The 11,689-nt window shown below is 37.7% G+C and overlaps 1 protein-coding gene across 1 annotated transcript in view; it reads right to left on the bottom strand.

Moving 5' to 3' along the window:
- Window positions 1-11,689, bottom strand: part of UTRN (utrophin) — a 604,813-nt gene that overhangs the window by 402,199 nt on the left and 190,925 nt on the right. The window contains exons 20-23 of the mRNA XM_017849334.1: window positions 9,000-9,241; window positions 8,657-8,837; window positions 6,711-6,856; window positions 5,180-5,392 (exon numbers count right to left, since the gene is read on the bottom strand). Of these exons, the coding sequence (XP_017704823.1) occupies window positions 5,180-5,392; window positions 6,711-6,856; window positions 8,657-8,837; window positions 9,000-9,241 (782 nt within the window). The remainder of the gene's footprint in view (window positions 1-5,179; window positions 5,393-6,710; window positions 6,857-8,656; window positions 8,838-8,999; window positions 9,242-11,689) is intronic.

Here is an 11,689-nt window from a genome sequence, read left to right as displayed (position 1 = left end):
AAAAAAAAAAAAAAAAAAAAAATACAGTGAAGCCAGAATTAAAACAGTAATTTAAGGTAGCAAGGTTCCTATTTTGTTTCACTTTATAATATTCAATAACCTCAAAATCACAACCTTGAAAATGTGCTCTCTCACTTAGTAGGGAAGACAAACAATGACATTGCTACTACACTTATTTATCAAAAACTAATAAAGTTCTTAAATCTAAGGTAGGGAATATATGAATATTCCCTTCAGTAAAGTAAGATGTGTTCACAAATGAGAAAAAGCCCTTATGAGAAATCAATTATATATTACCTAAAAAGGGTTAAATCATCTGTACTAATATTACTCTTAGAAAGTATTGCATTTTTACCCTAAAATGCTTTCCAAAGTACTTTTAAAACCTGGTTCTGCCTGTTGGAGCTCCAGCATCCCCGCTTCCAGATTCCGAGTCAGAGCAAGTCCATTCATGTGTGCCTTTGACTGTTCAACAATCGAAGGAAGAAGCATGACTACACGGGTGTCCTGCCACTTAGGATAAGCAGGCATTTAGACTGTATCAATCCACTTTCACTAGAGAGGCCCGACACATCAATTACATTCACATCTGCTAACTTGCTCTATGCCTGACCGGGAGCCAACCCTCAAAGAGCTCATGCCTCATGGGAGGAGAGACACACTTCTCACCATAATAAAAGACGGCCTGAGATGGGTCGTGAAGGTGTAAATGACACACAGTTGAATCACAGAGGAGGGAATGATTATCTAGCTGTGGGTGTAGTGATGAGCTGGGCTGAAGACAGATGAGCAGAAAGGAGGAGGAGGATGTGAATTCCTAGCAAGTATGTGACATTTCCGGAGAAAGGCTATAGTCTAGGGTGGTCTTTGGTGACCCACCGTATTCTCCCCACCTGATTCAGCTCACAGTGGAGATGCAGGGAGGGCTTCAGGGCAAGAAAGGGACATTTTGTATTAATGGCACTTTGTATTAACTTGTATTAATGGTGAAGACAACCAGATCCTTTCAGAAGTACACCTTTTGTATTGGTGTGAAAGATGAATTCCAGAGAGAAGGGACAGGAAGTGGGGGTCGGATTTAAAGGGTAAGGAAATTGTCAGGGCAAGAGATTGCATGAGAGCCTGAACCCAGAAGGAAGGGGCTGGAGGAGGAGCCTGAAAAGACAGGAGCGCTGGAAAATAGAAGACAGTTTGGTGTGTGCCTTAGGGGCATCTTTCATGATTTCCCAGTTATACACACGGCAGAAGCTCTTGAATAAGGAAAAGGAAATACGTAATATGAAATACCTTGCAGCCCCAATTCCAAAGATATTACTGCTGGTGAAGAGAGATCTATAAGCAGCCTCTTAGGATTTTATAATATTTTATCCCTATGATTCACAGGAAAATCCAGTCAGTAAAATCAATAATGGAAAAAAGAAATACCCATTTCATGTATTTTCAAATGTTTTGTCACCTGGAAGGGGTACAGTAGTTTGTAAAAGTAACAATGAATATTTTACCTCGTAAGTACTGGAATGGAGGTTATTGCTTTGGCATGGCACAAATAAAAAGAATTTAAGAATGTATTTGGGCATGACACAATGAGTAAGAATATGTAGGTCCAATCGCTACATGCACAAAAGGAACCAGCCATGGAGACAAAGGAAATGCAGGCGAAAGAGGAAAAACACTGTGATGCCAACAAATAACAGAAAACTAAAATTTGCACACAACTAACAGCCACTTACAAACACTGAAGGATAGCAGAAAAAAGCAAGCATATAGCCACGAAAACACTTTCAAAGTTTAAATGTGCTGTATCAATGAAAGATGTTATTAAGTAGTGGGATTCACTTCCGAACTCTATCTGGACTATAGATTTAAATGTCCCTCACAGAGTTCCAATATCATTTGTTTCCATAGTGTGGAGAAAAATTATAAGAATTAGCAATATTTGTCCATTTTTCTTGTCCAATTCCAATGTACAAGGATCCACTGTTAATATTAGCTGCCCCCAGGAAAGAAAATGGTACTGGGGAAGAATAGTAACTCTAAATGTTCGCTGTAAGTATTTCTGTGTTATTCAATTTCTTCCCAATGTGTAGGCTTCGGATGCTACTCATATAACGAAAAATGCATTTTAAAAAATAAACAAGTCAACTATTTTATTCCTATGAAACATTATTATGAATTGGTATTGAATCTAAAACCTACTGTGCTTCATGCCTTAAAGACAAAAATAATTAAATGCCTAAAAAATTATATATCAGGTCATTGAAAAAGGGAAAACAATGATAATCAGCAAATAAATATTTATTATAATTATCTAATAATTTGAGGGCTGGAGCTTAAAGTTTTCCCAAGTAAATCATGAGTAGTTAAGTAACCAGCAATTCCTGTAAAGCAAAAAAAGGAGTTTTCTTATGAATTTAAAATAAAACATGTATTTCAATGAAAGGGTTATACAATTAAGAAATACAGACACTGTATTCCTTAACTACAATCTTGCAGTTAGTACACAAGAAGCAAATAAAAAAATAACTGGACATACAAATCTGCTACTGTAACAACAAACACTTAAATATCCAGACGCATATAGTTTATGTTGGGTATTTTTAATGGAAATAAATATTTAGCACACACTCCAAGTGACCACTTTTCATACCTGGATTTGCTACATTAATAGCAACAACCCACCAAAGCCTAAAGCTGGATTACTATAACAACAGGACTCTTTTGTGTTTTGGGAGAATATTTATTCTCATTAAGCTCCATATTGAAATATTAGCATACATTTAGCTAACCCTAAGATACACTTTTGAGAGGCAGAAGAAGACTAACCCTGAGGTTAATCTCCATTTACACTTTGGACTTAAATCTGAAAACAAAGGGATGATCTTTTGAAAAGATGGGAAATGTTTAATCGGCATTGCTAAACATTGGCACTACTGACATTTGGGGCCAGATGATTATTTTGGTGGGAGGCTGTCCTGTGCATGGTGCGATGTTTAGCTGCATCCCTGGCCTCTACCCACTGGAAGCCTTCTCCCACAGTTCTGACAGCAGAAATGTCTCCAGAAATTAACAAGTATCCTCTGGAGGGTAAAATCACCCCAGTTGAGAATCACTGATAATCCAATGCTGGGACCATAACCAAAAACTTTAGAATTATAGAAAAAGTCAATGCTCATTTTGAAAGCTGGAAACAATTACAACTGATAATACACAATGAGAAGTGAGACCATCACAAAGCATAATGGGCCAGGTGCAGTGGCTCATGTCTGTAATCCCAGCACTTTGGGAGGCTGAGGAGGGCAGATCACCTGAGGTCAGGAGTTTGAGACTAGCCTGGCCAACATGGTGAAACCCCGTCTCTACTAAAAATAAAACTTTAGCCGGGCGTAGTGGCATGTGCCTGTAGTCCCAGTTACTCGGGAGGCTGAGGCAGGAGAATGGCGTGAACCCAGGAGGCGGAGCTTGCAGTGAGCTGAGATCCGGCCACAGCACTCCAGCCTGGGCGGCAGAGCGAGACTCCGTCTCAAAAAAAAAAAAAAAAAAAAAAAATACTAAGCCACACAAAACACATTTCTCTCCCTAATTACTGGTTCATTTGAATGAGATCTCCATCTAGAACTGCACTTACACCTAGAGAAAAACTACCTCCTGTCACTACAATCACACACAGCTACCCACACATACACACAACCCCTCCATCTGTGTCTTCTGCTGATCATTCATTGGAACTACCAATTAGTTCCTAAGGCAAAGAACGCCCCTCCAAATTCAGTGGTCACCACTCAGGGAATCTGGCTGGATCCCTTCCACACTAATCTGTGAGGTCTTCCAGCTCCGCTTCTACCACGTGTTCTCTGACTTTGATTTTCAAAACATACATTTTCATTAATTTTGTCTTCACTTTCAATCTTTGCACTTTTTTGGGGGCAATATTCCTTCTGCAAATTTGCTTAGCATCTAAATCCAAATCTATATATATTTACATGTAGATCCAAATATATGTAGATATAATATTTAGATATAGATCCAAATATATGTAGAAATATATGTTGTATCTACATATATTTGGATCTACATCTAAATATATATAGATTTGGATTTAGATTCTCTATATAAATATAGACGTATATACATATACGTCTATATATAGAGAGATTTAGCTCTATATTTGGATCTATATAGAGAGAGATATAGCTACACATACTTGGATTTAGCTTCCAAGAGAATCTATCTCTCTCAATATATAGATATATAGAGATATATCTAAATCTAAATCTCCTATTGCTAATTTCATTTCATTCATTGAAAAATATTGATTGGATGCCTTCTCTGTGCCAGGCATTGCTCTCATTAAGAGTACATCTTGGTATACATCGGTGAATAAGAAATTTCAAAAAGACAAAGATCCCTGACTGATGGGAAAAGAAAAAAAAAAAGACCAAGGTAAGGAGTCACTGGGAGGATAGGAAGCCTTGCAGGGAGAGAGTGTGATTGGTTCATTCTCCACCCAGAACTTTCCTATTAAAATACCAGGTGACCTGGAAACTCTGCTTCTCCATTTTTCTTATGGGTAGAATGTTAAAACCCAACCTGTCCTATCTGACACTGACTTCTATTGACATTGACTCTCCCCTTTTAAGTCCTCACATTTATCCCTTCCTCTTAAACTTTATCACTGTTGCATCTGTCGACATTTTCAGGTGTAATGAAGGATCCTCCTTCTGTATTTTCATGTCCCTGGAACTATTTGCCTACCCACTCTCTCTGACTTTTGACTTCAAATGTCAAAAACCTGTAAAAAGTAGTTTCAAGTACTCAGCAATTTACTACTACCTGGGCTATTTCTACCACTCCAATCAAGTTACCACTATAATTTAATCAACAGTCTGTATTTCACACAGACCCTCCATGCCTGAAACATTATTTTGACCATTTTTAAGCAATTTTCTCTTATGTTCAAGATACAGTGTACTCTACTTTTGACTTTGCTTCCAGGCAAAAGGAAATAAATGTGCTCTCCAGCACATTAAAAGTACATTTTTGATAAGTCCCAACTTAAATACATAATAAATGTGGGTCTAGAAAGAATGTAAAATATTCAAATAATAAATATGTGAATCTTACAAGATAATTACTATTTACCCTGTAATAAACTTAAACTCCCAGTGGCCTCTGGATTTACCTCAAAAGCTCTGAGTTTGAGAGTAATTTCTTCAAGCAAATGCAGATCTTTGGAAACCAAGACCTTTAGCTCGTTCCACTTTCCTTGCACATCATCAAATTCTTGTTTATATAATTTTTCTACAACAGGATGAACATTTTTCTCCAGAGCCTTTGTTTCTTCTGCAAGTTTATGTAATGTAGGTTTCTGATTCTCAAGGATTTCATCAAGGGCCTGGAAAATGTTTTAAAATATTAAAAATATGCACAACAATGTGTCTGCACAGATAATAGTAAAATGGGCTATATAAAGTCAAAAGTCACTTTAAAATGCATTAGAAAGAATTTTTATCTAAAAAGAACAGTGGGTGGGAGTGTAAATTAGTTCAACCATTGGGGAAGACAGTGTGGTGATTCCTCAAAGACCTAGAACCTAAACCAGAAATACCATATGACCCAGCAATCTTACTGGGTATATACCCAAAGGAATACAAATCATTCTCTTATAAAGATACATGCACACTATGTTCATTGCAGCAAAATTCACAATAGCAAAGACAAGCAATCAACCCAAATGCCCATCAATGATAGACTAGTTAAAGAAAATGTGGTACATATACACCATGGAATACTATGTTGCCATAAAAAGGAACAAGATCATGTCTTTTGCAGGGATATGGATAGAGCTGGAAGCCATTATCCTCAGCAAACTAATGCAGAAACAAACAAAAAAAACCCACAAATACTGCATATTCTCACTTGTAAGTGGGAGCTGAATGGTGAGTGCACATAGACACATGGTGGGGAACAATACACACTGGGGTCTGTTGGGGGGTGGGGTATGGTGGGAGGGAAAGCATCAGGAAGAAGAGCTAATAGATCCTGGGCTTAATACGGAGTGCAACAAACTACCATGACAACACGTTTACCCATGTAACAAACCTGTACATCCTGCACAAGTACCCCTGAACTTAAAATCAAAGTTGGAAATCAAAAAACAAAACAAAACATGAACAACTCATAAAAAATAGGCATAATCATAAAATTAAAGCTTTTCTTCATGAGTTGTGTGTGAGCAATACAATGTATTCTCAACACTGAACACCAAGGGAATGGCACAGCAAGTGTGGGCCAAGTGTGCCGTGCTCAATGGCTGCTCTCCTTTCATCTGATAAAATAGTGCAGAGCCATAAAGCTACTCAACTAAATGGCCAGGGAAATATTCCTATTCGATGCAGAAAAAAGTATACATCAACACATCGACTGATAGTCCTCATTTCATTAAAGATATTTTAGCAGATTATGAACAGGTTGAGAACTTTAAGCTAATCACACCAGAAGGAGAAAATATGCTTTTCTTCTATGAAAAAATATTTAACAACTGTATTTTCTTTTATGTGAGGTCAAACTAACCCTTAAATCATACATAAATTTTTGGACCAATGATGAACAAAACTGACCAATTGTTTTTTATCTCTGAAAAACATTTCAAAATATGTAAGAGGAGATATTAGAAGAAACGCTAGAGTTCTAACATGGAAAATATATGTTACCTTTTTTTCTTGCAGGGCCTTCTCCACCTTGGCAGGATCATTAAGGATACTCAGAGATGCCTGGGCCTTATTTTCTGAATCATTTAGCACAACTTTCAGTGTTTTCAATGTTTCCAGATATGCATGCCCAGGTTGGCCCTTCAGTTCTGCTGATTTAAAAATATTTAAGTTGAGAAAATCATGTTAGGAACCCAATATTATTACATAGACCATCATCCTAAATGAATTCCAATACATGGCAAAGGAGACCCCATGATTAAAATGTAAAAGGATCTCTGTTAATAACACAGATCATTCCATTGGCATTTCTGAGAGTCAGACAGTGACTTCATTCCTGCGGATGTTGACATTTGAAAATATTAACTAACCCACTATAATTTTTCTTCATTTCTTCATGATGAAATGTCTCTCTGAAGATGGAACAACAATGTCCCTTTTGTCCCATATAATCTCATCTTCCTTAACAGCTACACAAAGAATAAAAGAAAGCAAAGATCCCGTCAACCAGTCTTGCTGTTAAGCTCTGCCGTGTAGACAAACCCATCTATAGAGTGGAGGAAATTATATGGAAATACTGCCACCATGCTGCCCAGGTACCCTGAGAAATAATGGCCGAACAGCCAGCTGGAACAGTGCCTACCTGAGTTAGTAACATAAAAATCTCGTAGATGTAACACTTGTGTGGAAAGGAAGTGAGTTCTCTTGAAACACAAAGAGGTGAAATCAACTAGCAGCAAAAGTTAAACTGCCTATTGATCCTTGTCAAAAGTAAAAGCATAGTTTGCACCAGTAAGTGGAGAAAGAGGTACCCTTAAAAGATTTACCTCACATAACTGAACTCAAGGAACAAAGACACGCTGCCCCGATGCACTTTCGAAAGAAAGGTAACACAACACATTTGCCTAGCATGTACACATACAGGTACTTCCAGTCATCACACAATCTACAATTGCTGAAGTTAGGCTGGGTTACATGTGGAGCTTTTCAGTGTGCACTACCCAAAATAATAATGCACAATGCAACACAGTTCCTAACTCAAATGGCAGCTAGGAAGTAAACAGTGTAACGTAAGAGGAATGAGCTTTCAAAACCTTTAACAGTGAACCTTCCAAAACCAAGTGTATTCCAAAAGTAAGAACTCTAAAATTTTTCTGAATCTGATAGTGGAATATGATTTCTTTTAAAAGAGACTATGGGACTGCTAAAACTTGAACTATTTTGAGGAAACAGAAGTAAGGGATCATTCATTTTAATCCTCCTAGCAATGATATTAAGTGGCCTCCTCAGCCAAAGGAAGAAATTGCACCTGTTTCTTTAAAAAAAAAAAAAAAAACTATTTACAAATCATTACATCCAGGTCAGGTACAATGGCTGACACCTGTTATCCCTGTTATTTTGGGAGGCTAACACCTGTTAATTTGGCTAATACCTGTTATGTTGGGAGGCTGTTAGAACACCTGTTATAATGGCTAACACCTGTTATTCTGGGAGACTGACGTGGGACGATCACTTGAGCCCAGGAGTTCTAGACCAGCATAAGCAACATAGCTAGACTCCGGCTCTACTAAAAATAAAAAACCAGCCAGGCATGGTGGTGCATGCCTGTAGTCCCAGCTACTCAGTAGGCTGAGGCGGAAGGACCACTGAAGCCCAGGAGGTCAGGACTGCAGCTATGATTGCACCACTGTACTCCAGCCTGGATGACGGAGTGTATCCTACTGACACAATTTTAGAGCACACGAAACTTGTCTATATATTTACAAAAAGGTGTGAATCTGGAAAAGAATCTGAATACAGGAGACTTTAAGACTTTGAACAATACAGGCACAACGGAAAATAGAGAAGGTTGGTGCAAAGCAAGCAAGCGTACTCAAGTTCTAAATGTTGGGAGTCATGTTTAAATTAAGGCAAACTGAGAGAGGAGATATTAAAATCATTGGGTTTACCATTCTCTAGCTGTTGTTGACGATCCTTTAAAGCCTGTTGTACAGCTTGGTAGCGGCCCAGAAAGCCATCGAAGCCCCGCTGGACAAAATCTGGGGCAGAAGTCTGAGACTTCAGGGCCGAGCAGCTTGCACGCGCCATTTCAATTTTGGGGTGGAGGCCAAGAAGATTTGTCAATTCCCGCTAAGGAAGAGAAAATATGGTCACATAACTCACTGAAGATGAACATCCTCACAGGAAGTTAATCAGGGCAGCATTAACTTGAAGTTCATGATACAAGAAGCCCTCCTTAACTCTGGGACTGCACACAGAATTCCTCCACATTCCAGACAGTTGGCTCCTTACCTGACAGGAATCCTTCAAGCTTGGCAAGGACTGCCAGGAAGATTCAGAAACGGAAGTGTGTTTTACCCACTCCTCCTTTGTCTTGATGACCTTTTCAAGCTCATCGAGCTGCTTGAAATAAGCATTTATATCTTCCTGTAGCTGAATTTTTCTTTCCAGATCTTCCAAATGTTGAGATACGTTCTTCCATTCTGATAAAACCTTCTCCAGAACATTTTTTATCTCTTCAGTAGGAAGGCCTTCTATGTAGTCATGAAAAAGAAGCAAACAGTCTATATATTACAAAATGCATCTTGAATTTATTCTAAACATTCTAACATTCAGAATAGTGAGGCAATGTCACATATAATGATCACTTTCTTAAGTCCCTTTTAATACAACAACAAAAATGTATAATGATGCACTTAAAAATAATTACACTTATTTCAATTCCTTGACCAAAGAAGGAAGACATTTTAAAATAATGATTCAGGAGTGGTGCGGCTATTGCAAAGGGCACATCACTGCCTTTTCTGGGTAATATATGTTTCCATCCGTGCCATGCTTCCACTCTGCTAGTTTATCACCTGAGCCACTGAAATAAGATCAACTAGCTTGATCTGCCTAGGCCCCTGACTTCAGAAAGAAGACCCTTTGTCCTAAGAAAAAAAAAAAACAGCTGGCAAGAAAAACTAGGAGGCAGCTCAAGTCTTGGTGACCAAAGCACAGTGTCATATAAATTAAGAAATGAATGGCAAGAATGCCTTATGCTGGATAGCAACCTGGTGAGTGCAGGAATATTAAGCCAGCAGCCAGGCTCTAGAAGCATCACAAGCCCATTGGAGACCATGCACATAAATAAGCAAATACCAAAAGACTGAGGCAGCAATAAGATGATCTACTTTATGTAGAGGACTATGTGCTTGCAAACGAAGCAGGGCATTCCCGATAAGTCCTGCTCTTGCAAACGAAGCAGGGCATTCCTCCCCTGCAAACAGGGAGGACAAAGGAGCCAGTTGCAAATAGCAGACCCTGGGGCTTGTTTATATGTAAACATCTTGGAAATCCAGAAAGTCAGGGAAAGGTCAGAAAAACAACAATGTGTCTTGTGACTTGGTAACATTCCACAAACGATGGTATAAAATAAAGCGGAGCCTGTCGTTCGGAGTGGCCGCCATGTTTCTCTTGTCTTGTGTTGTCTTGTGTGTTCATTCCTTTGTTCAGGAAACACGCAGACCCCAACAACTTTAGAAAAACATCAAGGAAAACAATGCCACCACTTTTATTACTGAAATCTTATCATTTTATTTGTCCGATATTTTTGAAAATTAGAGAATGTTCCTAAAAATAATAAAGTTATATATGATAACAGATTTTATCATAGTCCTTCCCTTAATCTAAAATACCTTCAAATCCTCTAAAATGACTATGAAAAAGTATGGGAAATCTTCAAAAGAATCTTTCTATTGAGAGGAGAACATGCGTACTGAAAGGATGGCTTCACATTTTTACTGAGTAGGAAGGCAATAAACAATCCTGGTTTATAAACATATATAATCAAAATCCAGGATAATGAGAGTTTGAACTAAAAAAAAAAAAATGGCATAAAAACAAAAAGTCATGTATGATCCACAGACAATGAAACTTTGAAAATTTTATAATACACTGTGTCCACTAAAAATTATAAATGAGGGCATATCATGCTGTAATTTGAATGTGTCACCTATGTCAATTGCAGAAGCTCACTGTTCACCACCATCTCTCAGGTAAGAGAATATGAGACAAAAACAAAGCATTCACACCACAAGCCATGCTGCATTATCCCTGTTAATGGGGAGAGTATACAAAATAAATCACCATTTTCCTAACAATCTGAACAATGGAGATATGGGTTGTGCCTCTACCGCATCATTTCTATCCTAGTTAGGCAAAGGAATAGTAACACCAGCCACATCATCTTTATGTTGGACAATTTATACTAATCCAGGAAGAAAATTAAGTTGGTAAATAAAATTTCTGAGATGGAAAATTATCACTACTCATCCAGAAAACTGGAAAGAGGAGCTCACTTCAAGAACAAGGGCAGTTAAAACAACTTCAGGTATTTTTTCACTGACAAAGTCTTATAAGCCATTCATTTTGCCTCTTTAAACTGATTTTAAACATCTGAATCTCCCCGTCTCTAATCCTGAGATATTGCTGGTTACAGTGATGTCCAGTAATGATTCAAACACAATTTACATCTGATAAAAGGAAAACTGCCATTGTCTTTTAAAATAGTTGTTTTACTCCCAGAGATCCAGAGTTTAAAATTTTCTATTTCTATAAAACACAGAGTTCTTAGACAATGACCAGTCAAAAGGCAAAATCAACAGCATATCACTTTATTAATTATCCAAAAGAGAGAAAATAGAACACATTCCTGCCACTTAGTCTCACTTGACTTTATACTTCTCAGTCTATCACTATTGGAATCAAGGGAAATATTTATAAAACATAGAAACTTCACCAAACTTCATGGGCTTATATGCTTAGGCAACCACAATGGGTATCAACTCATAAAGCCATGTTATCCAGAGGCCCAACTACTGTATTTTATTAGATGAGAATCTCTAGGAACAAGATAAGCTAAACAAAGAAAACCAAGTATATCAGCTGTGAAAGTCAAATGAAGCACATTATTTTATTTTAATTATTTTATTTATTTGAGA

Source organism: Rhinopithecus bieti, unplaced genomic scaffold (assembly GCF_001698545.2).
Source record: "Rhinopithecus bieti isolate Rb0 unplaced genomic scaffold, ASM169854v2 scaffold_32264, whole genome shotgun sequence".
NCBI classification, from domain to species: domain Eukaryota; kingdom Metazoa; phylum Chordata; class Mammalia; order Primates; family Cercopithecidae; genus Rhinopithecus; species Rhinopithecus bieti.
Note: the sequence above shows the minus strand (reverse complement) of the source record. Positions and strands in the feature narration are given on the sequence as shown.